This window comes from Danio rerio, chromosome 5 (genome assembly GCF_049306965.1).
Source record: "Danio rerio strain Tuebingen ecotype United States chromosome 5, GRCz12tu, whole genome shotgun sequence".
Classification (NCBI taxonomy): Eukaryota; Metazoa; Chordata; class Actinopteri; order Cypriniformes; family Danionidae; genus Danio; species Danio rerio.
The window spans coordinates 27746535-27768973 of NC_133180.1; the positions used below are offsets into that span (position 1 = coordinate 27746535).

At 34.9% G+C, this 22439-nt stretch overlaps 1 protein-coding gene across 3 annotated transcripts in view; it reads left to right on the forward strand.

Annotated features, from left to right (window-relative positions):
* unc5db (unc-5 netrin receptor Db) overlaps positions 1-22439 on the forward strand; it is a 443321-nt gene that overhangs the window by 184326 nt on the left and 236556 nt on the right. The window contains exon 1 of one of the 3 annotated variants that reach the window (XM_001342194.9): positions 3752-4042. The exons of the other annotated variants lie outside the window; for them this stretch is intronic. Coding sequence (XP_001342230.3) covers positions 3934-4042 — 109 coding nt within the window. The 5' untranslated portion in view covers positions 3752-3933. Of the gene's footprint in view, positions 1-3751; positions 4043-22439 lie in introns of those variants that run through there. 3 annotated transcript variants of the gene reach the window in all.

A 22439-nucleotide genomic window follows, 5' to 3' on the forward strand; every position in this document is an offset into this window, starting at 1 on the left:
TATAACTCAACCACACAATGTGTGATCTGCCTGAAACTTCACAAGGTTGATCATATTCCTCTCCTGAACACATCCACATAACAATATTGAGCCTGTCATAGCGCCACCTTCTGGCAGAAGGTAGTTTGGCTTGTAACTCAACCACACAATGTCCGGTCTGCGTGAAACTTCACATGGTTGATGAAAGTCCTCTCCTAAGCACATCTACAAAATGATATTGAGTCTGTCATAGCGCCACCTGCTGATAGAAGGTATTTTGGCTTATAACTCAGCCACATGATCTCTGATCTGCCTGAAACTTCACATGGTTGATTAAATTCTTCTCCTGAAGACATCTACATTGCAATATTGAGTCACAGTCATAGCGCCACCTGCTGGCAGAAGATAGTTTGGCTTATAACTCAGCCACACAAATTCTGACCAGCCTGAAAATTTACATGGTTGATTAAAATCCTCTCCTAAAGACATCTACATGCCAATATCGAGTCACAGTCATAGCGCCACCTGCTGGCAACAGGAAATTACATATAACTCAGCCAAACAATGTCCGATCTGGCTGAAAATTCACATGGTTGATAAAATTCCTCTACTGAAGGCATCTACATGCAAATCTTGAGTCAGAGTTATAACGCCACCTGCTGACAAGAGAAAGTTTGGCATGAATAAGTGATTTTCTCAGGTTCTATATATAAATCGGCTTAAATTAATATTGTTCGCTGTTTTCTGTCATCCTGAGGCCAACAGGCGTTGAGCCCGGGTGCGAGGTCCCTTTCATCGCTGCTTGCAGCTTTAATTGACTTTGTGTTTGTGCATTTAGCAAGTTTTTAAACACGTGAATAGACTAAAATGTCATTTATTTACAGAACTTTGAAAATGTCAGTTTGAATATACAGACTTTTAACTTCATCTCAATCGTGTCTTATATAAAATAAACTGACCTTGAAGTGCTGTATATACAAACAACTTGTACAAAAACAGTGCTCATACCTCTGAAAATCATCAGAACGTTTTTTATCCAACTTTGTAATACAGTTTTCCTCTGGTTGAAAACAAACAGTGCATAATATTCCTTTTTTTGCATAACTCAGTTTAGAGAAAAATGCGATGTTTCTAAATGCCGCCCACCATGAAAGGTTATTCACATTATACATTGAATTGCTATCTCAGATGTAATATTGCCCCCTCAGGTGCATCATTTATGTCTATTGGATATGTAAATTGTTTCTTACTCAGTGCCTGTATCTAACTAAAGGGAAGATTATTGCATTATTGTGAGTCTGTAGCGTGAAAACATGTTTGCACATTGTTCCATTACAGCTTGCTATATTACACACCCTTTAATGCTATATGTATTTACAATATGTTATTTTGTGTTAAGGAGTTCTGTAGGTTTTGACATGTTGCTGTTTACTGAGTAAATTGCTTGCTCAATGCAGTAAAAAGCAAACAATCAACCATTGGAAGACTTCATTTATTGGCCTGTATAAAAGTGCTATAAATGTCTCAATTCATTCTGGCCCTCAAATTTATCAACAAACCATTAAGAATGTTTCACTTTGTTTACAGTAATAGTATACTACCAAACTGTGCAGAAAAATACGTTGTGGCTCACTGTAAACTTTTGACTTGTTTTTGTTGGTAGATAGAAATAAAGGAAATAATTTTTGTTCATATTTTGTTAGATCCTTCCTTGTGAGTTAATATTTATGGATTCTTTACATTTACATTGATGCATTTATCAGATGCCCTTACTAAAGCAATTTGTAAAGGAGCCCCAAGCACTTTATCAAAGAGACAACAATTACAATACACAGGGCAAGGTTTATTAGACAATCAGATTAGAAAACAAGAGGGTAATTGCATTTAAAAATGTCTTCAGCTTCTTCTTTAAAAGGTGATGTAAAAATTCAGTAACATTGGCATCATTCCACCAGAGTGGAACAGAGAGAGTAAAGGTTTTGCAATGTGAAAAAGCTGTATTGAATTCACAATAATGTTACAATGCTTACTATGTTAACACCTAAGGTTGTTATCTGCAGCTGCAACTGATCACAGCTGTGCAGATAATTGGTAAAACAGAAATCTTGTTTTTTTATGTGATATTGTTTGGTTTGAATGTGCTTGAAGACTAGATTCCCACATAAAGTATTAATTAAGTGTACTACATTCAAGTACGCATTTTCACATGTATAGAAAAAGTGTACAACCATAAAATACAATAAATAATTGGAAGAAAATTAGAGAGCGATTACAGGGTTTTCTTTCTTTCTTTCTTTCTTTCTTTCTTTCTTTGTCTTTTTTGTCTTTATATTTTTTTATTTTCTCTTCTTTCTTTTTTTCTTTTTTCTTTTTTACAGTGGAGGGTTCTTCATTTAGCTGTGGCTGTCAATGCTTTTATTTCTGTGTTGAACTGATGTTAGTCATGAATTACTTTTTGCACCCTTTGTAAGACTGTTTTTCATTGTTTCATAGATTGTTGTCATCTTTTGTCATTGTTTTTGTGGCTAGAGTGTTTTTTCAGTTTACTTTTTTATAAACAGTTGTTCTTCTTGGGGTATAGATTTTCACAAAAAACAGAGAACAAGGTCAATTGTACAATTTTATTTTGGGAAGAGCAAAATTGAGTTGACAAAACAAGATGGAAGGTTTCTCAGATGTTGATGTTGTTTGTATTTTAAAAAAATGTTAAAAACTCATTTAAAAATAGATTTCTTTCTTTCTTTCCTTAGTTTCAACAGCTGCCATAGTCGCAAACAGTTAAGCATTAAACCACTTTTAAAACAGCATTTCTGCCTATCATCCTTTGTGCCTAGGAATTTTTTTCATTTTAATATTAATATTTTTTGTGTGTGATCATTTTGGCTCTAATGCAAACAGCATACATTTTGCATTTTAATTGAATTTGTATTCCATCCTCATTTACTTTCATGAGTCTATTTTACACTACACAAAAACTGTTACATTTAAGACCTCCAGGACAAAATTCTCATTGAATCCTCATTGAAGCCCATTAAAAGAGTAATATTTTATCCCATTGCTATTTAAGCAGGAAATCCTACTGCACATATAGCCTCTCATTTTGTTGACAAACCTTGCAACTGTAAAATGTAATATTTGTCTTGTATATTACCCCCCACACACCTTTTATCTGTTTTTAGAACTAAATTAATTTAAATGACGTAATTACAATTATGCGTTGTGGTTTGGATATCAGATTTTGTTTTGTGGGAGTTTTCTGAGAAATTTGTTTAAATGGAATGTTATTAAATGTTAATAAAAGTACTTAAATATCATACTGTACAACTGATTATATATTGATTATTGTCCAAGAGTGCGATATAATAAAAAGTATAATATGTTTTTCATAAAAAAACAACAACAGTGACATTATATAATCATACAGTAATTTAAAATGCTAAAATATTTAAATTAATACATTTTAGGTAATAAACTGGACTTATTTTGGCAAGCTATATCAGTTTATGTGAAAAAAATTTATCAAAACATCACACTTTTATGATAATGTTTTGGAAGCTATTTTGTTCAACTTTTAAAAGTGTATTAACACAAGGGTCAGATTCCATAATACGCAACACAAAAAGCTCCATCAACATTCAATCATAAACCACTGCCAGGACGAATATTCCCACCTGACTGGTGCTGATGCTTATGGTGAGTTTGTCTCCGCCCACCGTGGCGCGCCATTGGCTGCTTCGGCCAGTATGCGAGCGGCACCTGCGAGTCTGAGTGCACTAGAACGAGGCTCTCTAGCGGGGCACAAGCAGGCGCGGTGCCTGAAGTTCAGCGCGCCGGAATGATGATGTCTGCAGATCTTCCAGAAACAAGTCAGACCATTAAAGTCAAAGAGACCGCTAGAGCAAGAAACAAGGAGCTGTCACAACATCATAAAGATGGACGAAATCAGCCCTTAAAATGACTGAGCGAAACAAAACAGAAATGGGAAGTACCAGGAAGAGAGCACGGCGCTTTTTGGAGATCATCACGGTTCTCGCGCTCTGTGCACCGCACGCCAGCGGTCGAGGTAAGGGCTGTGTGTTGGAGAAAATATGGTGTAAAATTTAGAAGGTTATGAGCGCACCAAATCCCCGTTTGCCATTCGTTAAACTTTTATACTGGATAGAGAATCTCCTGAGACCTGTTTGATTTCGCGCATCGCCCGCGCTGTTGTGCACGAGTTCGAGTTTATTGTTTACACAGTAGACAGAGAGTGTTTTTAACACGCGTTAATTGATCCTAAGTATAATTGCAGCCGTGGCAGTATATTCGTCGTTTTAATGGATTGTGGTAGGATGTAAACATCGAGGTGACTTGCAGTGGAATGGAAAGTTTGTAACAAATCAGTTCTGAAAGCGAGCAGTGATTTTTCCACTATTTCAGGATTGTTGGGGGAACAGATGAAACTGAAGAAATATGTAAAACTGGTGCGGGAGTTTTTTTTTTTTTTTTTGATAGAAAGTCAATGTTCAACAGGAGACCATGCGTTTATTGTGTACTCAATGTTATTCAATTCACGCTTAAATGAAAAAATAAGACATTTAAGCCAGTGCTGAAACCAGAGTTTGAGCGCATATCTTCGACTCGAGACAGATGGTTTTATGGTATGTTGTGAAAATTCAGTGTTCAGCAATATTTTTCCTTACGCGTGTCTTGTGTGGGTTATGAAGACTCTTGTGCTGTCTTATGCTGTGTGATAGCTGTTTTGTAATCATAAATTTAGAGGTTTTGTTTTGTATTTATAGGCAACATAACATTTACATTTTTAATTTTTATTGGATAATTCAAAATTAATTTTAATTTACAAAAGCTATGGGTATTTTAATTAGTATTCCTTTGGCCAGAGTTCCTGGAGGCACACCAACAGTTCATATTTTGGATGTCTCCCTTATCTGACCGATTAACTTTAGGTTTTGGAGTCTCTTCTTATGTTCTGATGAGTTGATTCAGGTGTGTTTGATTTCGGAGAGGTTGAAAATGTGTACTGTTGGTGTGCCTTCAGGAATAGGGTTGGGAAACACTGCATTAGACATCATTTATATTGTTACAACAATATAAATGTACAAACAATATCATGGTAATTAAAAAAAATAAATAAATTGCACTGTAAAAAAATGCTGGGTTCCACACAATGGCTTTGTGTTGTCCCAACACAAATCGATTAAGTTAACTTGATTCTTTTCACAAATTGAAGTGGATTGAACAAGTAGCAAAACATTATTTTAGTGTGTGTGGTTGCATTTACATTTTTTAAAGTTAATTATATTTAGTGTTGTTATTCCAGGTTTCCCATGCTTATTGAACACCTTTTTCTAAACTAATTAAAATGTACTAAAATGTTAAGTGAAGTGTAAATAAATTTTTGATTATCGATTGATCTCTGCAATCTCTATGAAACATTTATTTATTTACTTATACTTACTTATTTACAATTATCCAGTTGTCCTGAAAGACTTAAGCTTTTATAAGCTCTCCAAAAGGTCAGGTTTTAAGTCACAGCAGCTTGTTATTCTTGCCTGAGATGTCTTGAAGCTTGTGAGATTTAGCTGTTCTGAAATCAATGTGGATGAGCATCATATCTTCACAATGAGTACTACTCACGTCAAGGGTCAGGAACTGAGACCTCTTGCGTGCTACACTGCTCTCAGCGAGCCCAATGGGGCCTATATGAATTTTTAAAAGGGTTCTCAATGCATCCACTCGAGCGTGTGTGCCCCGTGGATCCCACATAACGGCACGCGATGGTTAGCTTTCTTTTTCCCTCCTAGCAGAAGGTGGCACAGATTGCATCGACATGAGAGTAAATTAATGTCTATCAGCACAAGTTTGTACAATGGCGAAGCTAAAATATAGCTCCACGGATAATCTTAAGTTTTTTAAGTATGTGGAGCACCCTGATTAGTCATTCCTGCTGTTGGAAAAGTTGGCACAATGTTTACCAAATCACTTTCAGATGCTTGTACTTAAGACTTTTGGATTTAGTCAGAATAAAATAATTTATTTAAATGTCATAAATGTTTTAGTACAAGTGAAATTGTCATCTTTTCCATGCAAAGTTGAACTGACAGACTTATGAAGATATGCACTTAATTCTGCATATTAAATAGACTTCAGTTGGCCTTATGCACTTTCTTTGAGGCCAATATCTATTTAATTGTTCAATTTGATTAGGCTATACATTATGTGAACTTTTGCTGAATAAAGTCTCTATTGACTTTGCATAAACTTGCTGTAGCTGTATTAGATCTGCACATGTAAATATTAGTTTACCTTTTACTGAGGGATTTATTCTAAATATATAATACTGCACAAATATAAATACATACACAGTGTTTTAGCAGCAACAATCTAATTTTAGAAGTGCAGAGTTGTCTAGCGGCCAAACTCCACTAGTGGACCACTCATTGAGAGAAAGCAGCCAAATCTGGAAGCGACACAGGTTCTGTGCATTTTCCTCGCAGTTATAAAAATCCATCACCAGCTCGCGTCTGCTTGCGCTGTGCCAATGCAGTGCTGCTCACTGCTCAAATTTACATTTAAATGAAACCAAATGACTGAACACTCACAAATGAGAGTCAGTAAAAAAGCACCACCTTCTTGTTTAGCCAAAATACGATTCTTGAAACTGCTATTAGGCTCTAATAGGATCAACAGCGGTAAATAAGGAAATTACATGAAGGATCCCTGCTTTTTTTTTTTTGAGAAAGAAAAAGAATTCTCATATTTGGCCTCCAGAGATGGAATAAATCAGGTAAGTGAAAGTACCTAGAGAGTGTAACCTTGAGCATTATTATAACCTCATAGCCACACTTGTATGTGTGTGCAAAAGAAGAAAATGAGCCTGCTGTGACTGCTTTTCACTATGCATTTCTTCAGCTGGGGGCTGTGTGTAAATATTTATTTTTTGGACGGTGAGGAGTGAATTTAACTACATTAGTTTAAAGTAGAAGCAATGTGGGCCGCTCTGCCATCAGGCTTTATTCTGTTTTTCATCTCCTCTCTCCCACCTTCAGAATGATCAGTGAAGCGCATAGTCAAAGTGTTTAATCATGTGCAAGCTGTAAAAAGATGCTATAAACTTGCACATATTCAAGAGATATAGAAATAATGTTTCAAAGTGAGCATTGTTGGCATTCAAATCTTCTTGTTTTCTAATTTAAGCTTATGTTTGAAAATGCAAGATAATATCTGGGCAGATGTTTTCACACATTTTGCAACACTTATGAAGTTGCTTTTGCTTAGGGCTGCACAATATATCGTTTCAGCATCGATATCGCGATGTGATCATTTGCAATGTTGAGTTTGTGATATAATTTATCATCTGCATGTGTTTTAATGCCTGTGATTGTATAATGATTTTAAAAGCATTTAGGTATAAGAAATTGTACTATTTGTGGCCTTAACTAATGATTGATTTTATTTAATTTTTTAAAATTTATCATTCAGTTACTTCTGATGGTATGATAACCTTGGATTAAAATATCACTGTTTTACGGTATCTCGGTATTGTGATTACTGCTCTAAAAAATGTTCTTTTAAAATGTCTGGTTAAAAAACTAAAACTTTTTCTTTTCCTCTTTAAACACAATATATTTTATTTTGAGAAACATAATATTTTGGAACAGTAAACATGTCAGACTAAATTAATTATTGACTACTGCTGTTTTCATTTGTTTCAAAACAGATTTTTTTAATATTTAAATCGGCATCTTTGGATCTTTTCTGCTGGAGATATGGTTTTCCTAAAAAAAAAAAAAAGAAAAAAAAAATCGTACACATATAGGTTTGTTAAAGCAAAAACATGTTGACGGTTTTTGAAAACCTTGTCTTTTCCAAATCGCGGTATACCTTGAAAACGGTTATCGTCCCATGTCTAGTTACTCTACTTGAATACTGTTAGACTAGAGAAATGATAAACACTTTATTTCAATTGTATATATTTTCTTATTTATATTTCTAGATTGTTATGCATGAAAATACAACACAGGCAAATAGTGAAATTCACTGCAAATAGCACAGACCACAACAAAAACGGATCGGGGGACCCCAAAAAGTTTATAAATTGTTTTTTAGATTTTATGGAGATGCGAATAGTAAACTTTAATTCATCAATCTCTGACTGAACGTGCGCATGAAAATACTCAAAACAAATGCAAATACAGAAACGCACTGCAAAAAGCACAGACAACAATGAAAATGTGTTGGGGCACAACAGAATTTTTTTTAAGATTGTTTATTAGATTTTATAGATATGCTCTCCCACTGCAGAACCATCCCAGTTGATCTAACTTTATAAATTCTTTCCAAATAGAGAAATGAAGTCATATAGTGAAATTGTATTCACATCGCAATGTATATTGCAAAGTAACAAATTATCGCAATGTTGGAATTTTCCAATATCATGCAGCCCTACTTCCGGTAACATCCACACAGACACGTGTAATTTTGTACATTAGATATTGTAAAATATTATATTCAGAAAAATTCGTATTGCTGCAGTCAGAGAAGAGTTGTGCGAATATTGAAAAATTAAATATCTTAATGGATTCAGACAATTTTTGCATAATTTTATAAATGTGTACGTAAATGTCATATATTACACTGTCTTCCTTTTACAATGCAACTAGTAAGATGCAGAAAGCTACACTATTTAAATTAAATGACTAACTTCAAGTTCAACAGCAACAAAATAGCTGTGTGTAGAAAAGCTTGTTTTTCTCTTTGGAGATGCACAATATGTTTTGACCCCAAGGTTAATATGAATATTTACCATATTTTTTTTGCATTGCCTAGAGAATAAAAGGCCTTCTTATCTTCAGTAATGTACACATTGTCTTTATATGGTGTTGCTGATAAAATCTGAAAGTTTGAAGATTTTCGTTCTCTTACACCTAAATATTTGACTTGAACCAAGTTTTTACCCAAGGCTGAATTAAACAGCCCTGGCCTGCATAGTTTCATCTTGTGTAAAAACGTAAGTAGTTTAAAGATAGTTTGAAAAAAATGAAATGAAAATTTACTCAGCATTTACTTGAAATATGTAACTATTTAATTCATATTAGAAAACAAACGTGGAAGTCAATGGTTCAGCTTTCTTGTGTGTTTAACATAAGTACAAACAAACAAGTAAAGTTTTCATTTTTGGGTGTTTTCATCTTCTTACCATATTCCTTCTTGGTCAAAATTAAAGGTTCAAGAAGGTAGAAATGTGTACTTGTGAAAATGAACCACCCTATAGACAGCTTTCTTATCTCTATTTCTAAAAGTGTAGTAGATTTGCTGTAATGTACACAAAATGTAAAGTTTCATAAAATGCAGCAAGGGTGAGATTTTACTTGTCAAGTTATGATTGACAACACCGTAGTGGCAGATTTCAAAAGCAGTAGATCATGGCATGAGTGTCATTGACAAATAACTATGTCTGTCAACCAAGGCATGTGAAAAAATATATTTTTAATTAGTTTAATTAATTCATTAATTCATTATTATTATTATTAATAATAATAATAATAATAATAATAATAATAATAATAATAATAATAATAATAATAATAATTCCCTGTTAAATAATCTTTTCATCTGGAGCCGTTTTATTGTAAATAAACAGTTAAAACGGTCAGTAAGATGTTTAAGAAATTAATTGCAAAGGATGGAATAAATGGCATACATTAGAAAAAAGCTGAAAATAAATTATACAGTTTAGCCTATTAAAATAATAGGTTATTATACAGAAATAGAATCAAGTTATCAAATCTAATTAACTTTTTGTTCACTGAATAATTTAAAAATATTCTGCTTAAAGAGCAGCAAATGATTTAGATTTTTTTTGTTTGCTTACATTAAATAGCAGAGGTGTCACTTTTCAGAATGTACAGATCTATAACAAACAGATTTGATTGCTTTACTAATGCTTTATGCTTATTTAAGACAAAGTTAGTTGTGTTTAAAATAAAACACCAAGATTGAAATGTTTACATATTATTATTATTATTATTATTATTATTATTATTATTATTATTATTATTATTATGTCTATTTGTTTGTTTAAACACGCACCCAAAACCCAGAGTGTCCACTTTCGCTCCTCTTCAAATCGCATGTACAAAATCCCTTTGGGGAACAGTGTCTCTTCATAACTATGGAATGTGTCTGACAGTCATGCACCGCTACATGAACTGACTGATTTGAGGGTTGCATAGCACAGCCAACAGCACCTGTAATGAAAAAAAGTGAATCCTGCTATTTTTATATTCTTTTCAAAGTGTTTTCAATTCCAAGTCTCTTTGGATAAAAGCGCCTGCTAAATGACTAAATGTAAATACAATTAAAGCTTAATTTTCCATTTAACAGCAAGGGGCATCCCTTGGTGGTTTGGTGTATAATGCATAAAAGGACGATTAGCTATTTTAGTGTTTCCCAACCATGTTCCTGGAGAACCACCAGCTCTGCACATTTCCATGTCTCCTTAACTAAGCACACCTGATTCAGATAATCAGCTCATTAGCAAAGACTGAAAGACCTACAGTACAATGGGTGTGACAGACAAAGGAGACATCCAAAACATGCTGTGCTGGTGGTACTCCAGGAACATGGTTGAGAAACACTGGACTATTTGATGATGTTCATGACCACCCTTCATTGAAAGATTAATTATCTAGGAGAAATATGGGAAAATACTTCAATGTAATTATAGCGGGAAAATACAGCAGAATCCCAGGAAAAATAGAAGGGTTGACAGCAGCAAATATCTGACAAATGTGCAGTAGTAATCACTAGATTGTGAATTTGAAAGGCAAAAGTGCACAGTCAATTGTTAGTGGCTTAATGACGATTATATGTTTCTCAGCTCTGTTATTGGAAATAGCATATGTCGTTGTACAGTAGGTTTAGTTACTGATGTGAAGACATCTTTTTGTTAAATTCCTAATTTCAAACAAATAAAAAAATGAAATAGGGTGATGTGGTGGCGCAGTGGGTAGCATGTTTGCCTCACAGTAAGAGGGTCGCTGGTTCGAGCCTCGGCTGGGTCAGTTGGCATTTCTATGTGGAGTTTGCATGTTCTCCCCGTGTTCGCTTGTGTTATCTCTGAGTAATCCCGGTTTTCCCCCACAAGTCCAGAGACGTGGTATAGGTGAATTGGGTAAGCTAAATTGTTCGTAGTGTATGTGTGAAAATGAGGGTGTGTGGATGTTTCCTAGTGATGGGTTGTGGCTGGAAGGACATCCACTGCGTAAAACGTATGCTGGATAAGTTGGCGGTTCCTTCTGCTCTGGCGACTCTGGATTAATAAAGGGACTAAGCCGAAAAGAAAATGAATGAATGAATAAAAAATCTAATAAGCACACGGCACTGTTTTTAGATCATTTTGTTGTGTTCTATAACTGTGGTAGATCGATGTGGTGTACACTTCCACACAGGTTTTGCTGTAATAAATGAGTTTAATGTCTCAGAAAATGGACTAAAATGAGTCCTTGTACCTGGAAACAAGAACATCACCTGGAAGTTAATTGGTTTGTGATGGAATGCCTAAAATAGGTCCTGTGCTTAATAAACGTTCTTGACTTTTTTTTTAAATGATTTTATGAGTCTTGAAAAAGGCAGTTGCTAACAAGTGGCTAAATGAGACTAGAAGTTGTCTGGGACATTAAATGCTGAGCAGGAAAATTCAATTCACTCATTAGTCTGCTTTCACAACATTGTATTTATTTAGTACTAGATGTGTTTCAAACTATTCTAGCTCAACATTTTTACAAGATTAAAAGGTTTGTTAAAAGCTTATTAATGTTGACTGAAGTCATATAGTAGCCGAAACCTTTGCTTTTTACTTGTGCCGGTTGTATATTGCCTTAAAATGTAGAGAAGCTGGTTTAGAAATGTAAACTTTAGTTGGTTACGCAGTTTATTTTCTGCGATGATCCAAAATCCAATGGAAAAATCCTTAGGATTTTTTAAAACATTGATTTGTTGCAGAACTCTGCTATACTTTGTGTTTTCTGGTTCAGGAACCTTTTCCCTGTCAGTGTTTACAGATGGCACAGACCAAATGAGCTTTTTATAAGCTGGTTTTATGATAGAGTCCCTTTTGCCCAGGCAGTTGTTAGGTTTGCAAGATTTATCTGTGTCTGCTCAGCAAGAATATCACTCTCTGTCCTACAGTAAATTGTTTTATCCACACACATTAAAGTGTACCATGAAATATCCAAAGTGTTCTTCCTTTCATTTACAGTTTTATTTACCTCTATATGCGGTAAAGAACAGCCTGCAGGCCTTCCTATGGCATCAGAAAAGTAATATTGAAGTTCAAAAGTGTAGCTTAAAGAAGAACAGTTTTCTCTGATTAAAGCCTTAAACCACTGTTGTTGTTTTTTTATATGTAACCTCCTTCTGACCACTGATTCTTAAAAGATTTCATATAAATAGAAATGCACAAACCGTTTATTTTACTTTAGTTTAATTAAGATTTGGACAGTAAGTTAAGTGTAGTATTGTCGTTTCATGATCGTGTAGGAGTAAATAACGGAAGATCAAAAGAAGCAGTAAGTGTGGGGGGAGAAACCAAACTTTGATCATCTCTGGTGGCATTTATTGATTGGTTTCTTCTTTCAGCTTGACTAGCTTCCACATTACACATGCACACTTTCTCCGATCTGCTTTGAGATGTGTAAAAATCACTGTTTTTTTTTGGAGTGCCTCAAGCCATTTTTTGCTCTCTCTTTACTGCATGCTCCAAGTTTCGATCATAAGTGCCCTTTTCTTTTGTTCCAGCGGTAAAGTATTTCTGAGTACGACCTACAGTGGGCTTCACCCGCCTCTCACTGGTGCTACATTCTTCTTATCCGTCCCAGGAGCATCCTCAGCAGCTTCTTTGTTGATTTAACCTGCACCTACACCAAGGGTCATGTTAATTCCAGTGCTTTTTGATGCTGCATCTAGGAGTCATAGATCTGAAAGAGGACAAAAGAGTTCTGGAATATTCTGTAATCGTTTTACAATGCGTTTGATCCAGTAGGATGAAGTAGGTCATAAACAAAATTATTTTGAACTCTTTTAAACATGAATTTAGATTTCTGTCTTCTACAGTGCATTAACATAAGATTTCAGGCTTATTTTCTAATTTCACACTGTTAATTATTCATATAGCATCCAGTTTACTAAATGATTCTCTGTTCAAGCCCAAAGCATAATATGTTCATTTAGAGGTTAATCTACCTTTGAATCATAAGCAACCAATTAGACAGCCCTTGGCAACACTGACTATTGCAGCCTTTGGCAGATTATGAAAAGCATTTTTGCTTAACTCCTGTTAAAATATATGCATTGTTTCGACCCCAACCCAAAGGTTACCAATATTAAAGGCTTTCAAATGAAATTTGAATTTTCATAGAGATTAAATTATCATTTGTCATAGAAATGCAATGTCCAAAATGGGCATATTGATAAGCACGAGGTAAGAGGCATATGCAGATCAACAAGGATGAGTGGACAGATTTTATAGCAGTGTACAAAATCTCAAAAATCCTTTAATGGGACGGTTTCTGAAGACATCTTTAGCTGTTACCTTGGAACATACATTCACATCCATATATATTTAGAATGAGGGTCGGAGCACTGGGTCAGCTGATGGGCCAGGTGAGATTTAGCTTACGCAGCAGTAGGACAACAGGAGAAAGCTAGATCAAATGGAAAACCCTCTGGGTAATAACACTCTCACCTTGAAGTGCTTTACAGTATCACATTACACATTAAGCCAGTGGTAGAAATACATTTCTTTTTCGTTGTTTATGTTTTTGGTTTAGTTGTTTAGGTTAATATTTGATAACTCAATTTCAGTACTTTTTTTCTTAAACGTATAAAACACTGTGTCATCAAATATTCCGCTCATGTCATAAAGTTTGTGAGTAGCTTGACCAGAACTGTAGTCGTTTAATGATGCATCATAAGTAAAATGGATTCAGACTGACATCCAGGGTCAAACTGCACCGAAGAGCAAACTCAACTGTTTTAAATATTAATAGCTACATTTCATAATTCGCTGTAAATACAGAATTATAGGTTGATATTTCTATCAAATGAATAATAGTGTGGAATTTGTATGCTTTTTCGACAACCTGTTTTCACCAAGTAGGACATATTTCTGGATTAACATCTCCATTGATCCTGGAAGAACATTTCAATCAGCCAATCAGAATTAAGGGATATGTTTACAGTTTATGTTAGGTTTAGGCTTACGGCTAGGTTTGTGCACTTCTACGTGATTGTCATGCAACTATTATTCCCCTCTGATTTTGGGCATAATTTACAGTATGGTTGGGTTTAGGGGTAGGGAATAGGTATGGATTACATTTTCAAACAAAAATGATGTTCCAGGATCAACATACTGTATATGTTAATCCAGGATCGCATCGTACTTGGCAAAATCATGATGTGCATAATTTTTTTTTCTTCTCTTTTATTAGTTTAGTGTCGACACCAGACTCGGAGACACCCAGAGAATGGTATTTTTCCAAAATAAATGAAACTTTATTTAAAATACTAGTTGTACTTTGGTGTTACAGTGTAGTCATTGTATTTCAGCATGTGATCAAAATTGTACATTTGTACACAAGTTTTATATTTTCGATCTTTTATGTGTTGAACTTTACAGCAATAATTATTTTATATTTTTTAGTCCATGTAAAAATAATTAAAAGCTTATTTAAATTTTCGGCAAATGCAGAAGTGTGATAAAGACACTGTCCATGGAGGCATTAAAGTGATAGTTCACCCATAATGATAATTTGCTTATTACAGTACTTCGCCTCAGGCCATGCAAAATGTTGATGAGTTTTTTTTTTATTATTATTCATGTATTAGTAAAACAATGAAGACAAATCGTCCTTGGTGATTTATAAAAAGCATGTCAACAACTATGGCCATTTTAGGTAAGCAACAACAACACACCGGCAACAAAAATATTAATATTAGCAGCTCTTAACAATGAAGTGCTTAGGACTGAGTTAATTCTTGGTAAAAATGTTGTTGATAATATGTAGTTTCTTTCATAGACCAACCATTTTGGACTTCAATGTATGCCACGTATTAGTTTTGTTTTGCATATATATGTTTGGTGTTGTTGACACTCGAAGTGCTGGTAGCTGTTGATTTTTGAATTTTAAGAAATCACCAAATACCATGTTTTTTTTTTTTCCTCTTTATTGTTCTGAGGGTGAATACATTTACAGCAAATACTAAACATTTCATGCAACAAATGCATGCGTAACTAATTGGTCTATTGTAAACATTTTAGGTATCCTCTGTCGACCCTCCTGTCAGGGTTTCTGTTGCTGAATATTTCCTCTGAATTAGGGCTGCACAATATAGTGTTTTAGCATTGATATTGCAATGTCCGCGTTTGCAATTGTCACATTGAAAGATATGAAATGTTGAGTCTGAATTATAGTTGAGCAGGAGCTGCAGATTATTATTTATATGGACATATGATATATGCAAAAACAAATTCTTAGCATTTTTTTTCTTGTTTTCAGTCCAAGTATCTACATTTAAAAATGAAAACAAGATTATTTTACCTACCCCACTGGCAGAAAATTAAGCTTGTTTTAACGGGTAAAACTCTTAATTTTGATTTATTTCTTCTGAAGGTAAAAACAAAACAAGAATTTTCTTACTCTAAGGACTTTTTTTAAATATTTGAACTGGAAATGAGACTAAACGAAGTAAGAAACAAATTTTTTGCATTGTGAATATTCATCTTCTGTACCTGAAAACTACCCAGAAAACCATCAAAAAGTGCTATTCAAACTATCTTGTGAAGCTGTATTGATATTGCAATATCAGATTTTTCCAATAATCTGCAGCTGTATTCTGAATTTTCGGTTAAGCGGGACATTTAAAATCTCTTTTTTTTTTGATAGTAGTTTCACTTAAGCAGTGAAGCTGTAATGGCACTTCTTTCTCAGGTTATGTTTTTTAAGTAATGCTTTCCTTGTAACATTATTTAGCGGTGGATCATTAATGTCAGCTTACCATATGTGCACAATCTAGAAGCATGTTTTCTAAAGCGTTCGCATGACTGAGGTTTACTGCATTCATACCTTGCCCTTCACCGTGTTCATCTTCATACTGTAGATGCAGCAGGCTCATAGTGATTTAATGTCTGATGCACTGGAAGGACACGCAGATAAAAGCCATCTATCCAATCTAAATGATCCCTCATTCCCATTTCCATACAACATATATAATGCTCGTCCTTGTCGTCTATAAACCGTCTACCATCCAAAAGGGCAAATATCAAATTGGGAACCACAATTAAAATCACACCTGAGCTTTTGGAATGTAAAGGCTGCTGCTAGGTCAGACAGGGCTTTTAAAACTGTCCTTCCACCATCGTTAGAGTGTCTTATGGTCAGGACTCGGGGACTGTTTGCATGAATACAGACTCGGCAGAAATCGCAGCTCTAATGGCTGTGACATTTTATCAGGGAAGCGCGAGCCAGTATATCAACGGAATGGGCGTACATGTCTAACAGTGTAATTTGTTTGTGTAAATATATAAATGAGTGGGCAGGCGAATATGAATTTTGAATAAACTGTAATTAATGGAAACGCATCGATTGTGCATCCGGGGTTCAAATAATTAATGAGGCTCTGTGAAATATTTATGCTGTCTAAATGAAGTGCTTCTCTGAAAGCAGTCAGGCTGAAATGTAAACTCAGCCCATCTACTACATATTAAGCAAAGCATCAATCTGTGAGCTTCCTTTTCATCATATAGACATGTGGGACAAAATGAGAGCAGGATCAAAGTAATTATGTTACTCTCTAGAAGCAGTGATTCTCAACTGGTGGGTCATGACCCAAAAGCGGGTCGCAGAAACATTGTAGGTGGGTTGCGGAGTGTAATTGTGATGCATGACTTTAATTTTGAAAGACTTTTTAAGAGTTCTATATATTGTTTGACAAATGTTAGCAGGTTTGGCATGCTGTCCCGGGAGAGAACCCTGAGCTCGAAGATAATTGAGCCCAGGGCTCCCGCCTGGTCGATTGAGCATGTAAGGGGGGTGCGAAACTACAGAGCTCCCTGTAGTAAAGGAAGAAAGGGTGGAGAATGGGTGGATGGAGGTTTTCTTCGGAAAACGAAGATAGGGTAGTTTTTACTAGACTACTTATAGTGAATTTGGAATAATCTGATTGGTTAGCTAATGATTGAAGATGAGAGACCAGCTGTAGTCAATCATATCGCGTGCTCCACTCAAATTTGTTTGTAAAACTTAACTTGAGGTCTGAGGCTACTGTCAGATGTGGTTCTTGCTCTTATATACCAGTGTTGAGGTTGCAGCATAGCAATCCCAAAATCCTGCTGCTTTCATGCACCCAGTGCTTCGCTTTAGCCTGGTTTTGAATGAGAAAAAGTGTAATGGTCCATATTGCGAATGAAGCCCTGCCTTCTAGGACAGGAGCCAATCATCGATCGATGACAGGCCTGGACCAGACGTGAGGTACTGGAGATTTTGTGCGATTGGAACGTTTAGAAATTAAACTAAAGAGACAGTTATTGTTTAAGTTTATTGGCGATTCCTAATGTGAAATTTAATTGTAAGCTTTGCAAGCTATTTTGGAGAATTTGATGTTTCCGGGAGGCGGTTCAAAAGATGGCTGCCATGAAATGACTTTCCTTAAAGGGACTTTTCCGTTTCATTTTCACACCAGGAATTTTTTTTTGGAATTTTTATCATGTATTAAAACTAATATCATGTTTAATATATGTATTCATTTGTTTGCCGTTTGTAATTGTATACTTATCATTTAAATGTTCTTTCAATTTCTGTAAAAAATAAAGCTAACACAAGCACAGCATTTTTGTTATTTATTACGGAAAATGTCTTTCATCTAAGGAAACCAGTTAGGTACTCCTATTTAAAAATGGATAATTCTCACAAAAACTTGTAATTACTTTGTTTATTCTCCCTCATGCTCTCATTTTGGGCCGACACAGTGGCTCAGTGGTTGCCTCACAGCAAGAAGGTCACTGGTTCGAGTCCCGACTGGGTCGGTTGGCATTTCTATTTGGAGTTTGGATGTTCTCCCTGTGTTGGCGTGGGTTTTCTCTGGGTGCTTCGGTTTTTCCCATAAGTCCAAAGACATGCGCTATGGAATAATTGAATCACCAAAAATTGGCTGTAGTCTATGTGTTTGAATATGTGGGTATGGATGTTTCCCAGTACTGGATTGCAGCCGGAAGGGCATTTGCTGCGTAAAACGTATGCTGAACAAGTTGGTTAATTAATGATAATAATAATAATAATAATAATAATAATAATAATAGGCGGCTCATTCCTCTGTGGTGGCCCCTGATGAATAAAGGGACTTAAGTAAGGGAAAATTAATGAATAAATGTTCTAATTTTCTATTGACTTTTATAGTAGGAAAAAATACTCCCAGCAATCAGCCTTTTTCAGAATAAATTCTTTTGTGTTCAACAGTAGAAACTCAAATAGGCTGTGTCAATAAAATTTATTGTGACTTTATGATTATTAGAAAATATGGGTCCTATGGACAAACCAGTTAGGAACCACTGCTCTAGAGAGAATAACACGGCTTTTATGCACCCTTTTGATCCGTCTGAGGTCAGCATTTGTAATGATTTCAAAGTCAAACCTTCATATTCATGCCAAATATAGGTTTGATGTTACTGTCGCTTGTAATTGCAGGATACACGGTATGAATTTCAACACAATTTCCTGAAAGTTTTATTGAATATGAAATTTTTGCACCCTTCACATCTTTTTATATGCAGCGCTTTGGTTATGACTGAAAGCCTATAATTCAGCGTCACTGCTGAGCTGCTAAAAATACATGGCAGTAGTTTAGCAGATGTCACTTAAACACTAAATCACTCTGTTAGACAAGGTACAGGGTATGTCAAGTTAACAGTGATTATAACATCCAAGTCTATTTTGAGATGTAGCTTTCCTGAAAACTACAGTAGAACATTATAATTTATAACAAACATAATATGTTTTACTTCATTTTCAGTTGTTTGAAACGGTAAGAATCTTATTATGCTCCAGATGGATTTTTTAAATATTAATAATTATGCCCAGTTTTGCAGTCTGCTGCTTATTGCATCTTAACGTTTGAATATGAGTAAATGTCTTTTTTTGATTTAGATTTTTTTTTTGTAGATGAAAGCCCTCCAGTGCTGCCAAACAAGCATATAAGATCAGCAGCAGTCATTTGTGGCACTTTGGGCAGCTCAATCCATTTGTGCTCACGAGTTTGAATCCCCACATGAATGTGGTGGTTACGGTTGTGGCTCTGATTTCGTTCAGATCAGTCAAGGAAAAGGCAGAGACAGCGGACAGGGAATTAGCTGGGGTTCATTTGGTTGGTGATTAATTTCCAGAAGAAGTATTACTGACTCTTAGACACAGAAGAGTGTGGATATTGTAACAAATACCACAAACCACTCTCTTGGGTGGTTTGTAGTATTTTTTTCCTCTCTAAGGTGATTTAATTTTTTGTGAAACATTTTCTTGATAATTTTGTTATGCCCCATTTTGATCTGAGTTTTTGAATTGAAAGCAGTTTGCACTGTATAAAGGTTAATCTAGGAATGAAGAAGCCACAGAACTGTACTTTTAATATGGTATATTTAATTTTTTCTTGTTGAATAAATCTCTAAGACTCTAGTGGTGAGGTTAAAAGATCAATAAAACCGTCACTAGGGTTCTAATTTATCACAATAGACTTTTAATTTAATTTAGGGCTGGGCAATATGACCAAAATTCAATCTTGTTTAACTCTTTTCCATATTGAACAATAACTCTATACATTTCGATATAAGTTGTTAAAGCTTCCAGATTTTTAAAAGTATCCAACAATGACTGAAGCCATAAAAATGAGAGGGTCTATTAAAAAGCATAACATATTTTTGGCCGATAAATATTCGGTGGCTGAAAATTCGCTACATTTCTAATATCAACTCACTTTTAAATTCCCATTGTTGTATATTTCTGCTGTGTGATTTGTCTCTTAGATCGAAATAGAGTAAAAAAAGTCTAGAGCTTATCAAAGTTATTCACATAAATTTTATTGCAATTCAATATAATATTGTTTACCGCTCAAGCCCCAATTAAATTAAATTAAATTAAATTAAATTAAATTATTCTCATTCCATTTTAGACTAATTTTGTTCATGACAAATTTGCAATTCTATGTTGTTGTACAGCTAAGTCTATTTTTATGATTGGATTATGTGATTCTATCACTACAGGGGTTCCTCGTTAAAGGGGAAATTAAACACTCAATCAAGTTTACATTTATTTTGTACGTTGGATCCCATTTCATTGAAAATATGTTTAACAAATTCGATTTATTATATAACCATTTAGAAAAAAACGGTATGCTTTACTATAGCTTTTATACCTAGGGCGCCGCCATCTTGGAATCTCGCTGTGTCTGACGTCACAAGGTTGGTTCCATTCCCTCTGCTGAACAAATACAGTGGAAATAATGGACTGAACACGGAGACTGCAAAGCATAATTGTTTTTTGCAATGCTTGAAATTGTGGACGTGGAGCTGGTGCAAATACAAGCATCAGCTGTGTGTCTAACATAAAAAATATGTTTATTCTATTTTTCTTTTTTAATTTAATTTAATTATCGATCATTTGATGTGCTTTGCTTCACTCTCTGTATTACACTGCCTGTATGGGTTTCAAGCATGGTAGTAAAGGGCTGAGACTTGACAGCCTAATTTAACCCAATTCATGAAGTTGTGGACGTGCATAGCAGAGCTAATGCAAATACAAAAAATACAAGTGTTTAAGCATCTTAAATTTTGTATTTTTCTTTTGTTAATATCTTTTGTTTGATGCGCTTTGGTCCACTCTTTCATGCTGCTCCAGTGCTGCCTGACGAGGGGCATTACATTCAGTTTAATGCAATGATTAAAATGATAAATGACTTCATGCTTTACCAAGTCACGTCTATGTAGATTATATCAAGACATATTCCCTCTTCAAGTCGATCAACTCGATCTCTCAACATGTATGAAGGATAGAAAAACCTGTCATGTGAAAAACCGTGCTGATCTTGTTTGGTTTGTTCACGAACAGAGGTGAGGGCTGTAGTAGTGAAAAGTGAAAGTACCTGCCCCATTACATCTGTAGCGGACCTTGTTGAAGCCATTCGAACCTTGTTGTAACCATTCGATAAAAACCCATACAGGCAGTCAGGCAGCGCAATACAGAGAGAAAAAACAAAGCACATCAAATAATCTGTAATTAAAAAGAAAAAAAAAATAGAATTAATATATATTTTTTATATTAGACACACATCTGCTGCTTGTATTTGCACCAGCTCCACGCCCACAATTTTTTTGCAATTGGCTTTGCAGTATCCGTATTTAGTCCATTACTTCCACGGTATCTGTTTAGCTGAGGGAACGGAACCAACCCCATGACTTCAGATGTAGTAAAGCATGCTGTTTTAAATGGTTAATGGTAAATGGTTACATTAATCGAGTTTGTTTAATATATTTTCATTAAAGTGGATTCCAATCTACAAAATAATGTAAACTTGACTGATTACTTAATTTCCCTTTTAATTGCAAGAGTTACACTCTAAAATAGCTCGCTATAGCTAAAATCCTTGAAGTAGTTCGCTTAAGTTTTTTTTACAATTATTATAAATTTTTTAAGTCTCTAAAACCCCTTGCTAGACAATTTTCTCAGATAGGCAATAACATTCTCACACTTTTCTCTCTTTTTTAAACACTCATGTAACTTTTACCTTCCTTTAGCATCTTCAGAAGTCCAACTTTTTGTGCAATGGTTAGCATCTTCCTCTGCCTTTTGAGTGCTACCGCATCTTTGATGGTGCAAAATGTTTCGTCGACATTGTGGGGTTTGTTGGGAAGAAAACTTGCAAACATACAGTCCAGCATTTCAGAGTCACACTTGTGTCAATTTGGCTAGCTGAATGCATTCTGTACTATACAGGAGACACGGCACGGAGGACACTGATTGACAATGGTCTACAGCCAATCAGGACACAGAACACAATGCTCTAATCAGGATACAGAACACAATGCGCTGTAAAAAAGCATGTCAAATTGCATAAAAAAAATCTGTGAAAGGTGAACCGCGTTATGGGGAGGGACCATTGTACTTTGCCTGTTGTTGAAATCGTTGGGCCTTACATAAAATCTAAACGTTTTCCTACATTTTTTTTAAACACAACATGGAGCAGTTGAGACCTTTTAGAGAAGTTTTACAGGATTATTTACTAAATTTAGAAATGACGTTACAGTACTTAACATGATACTTTGCTATTATAAAAATATGTGCATCTCAGGCAAGAATGTTTTAGCAGCAAAAATCTATAATAATGCTTTGGATTGTCTGGCGTTGTGGCACACCTTG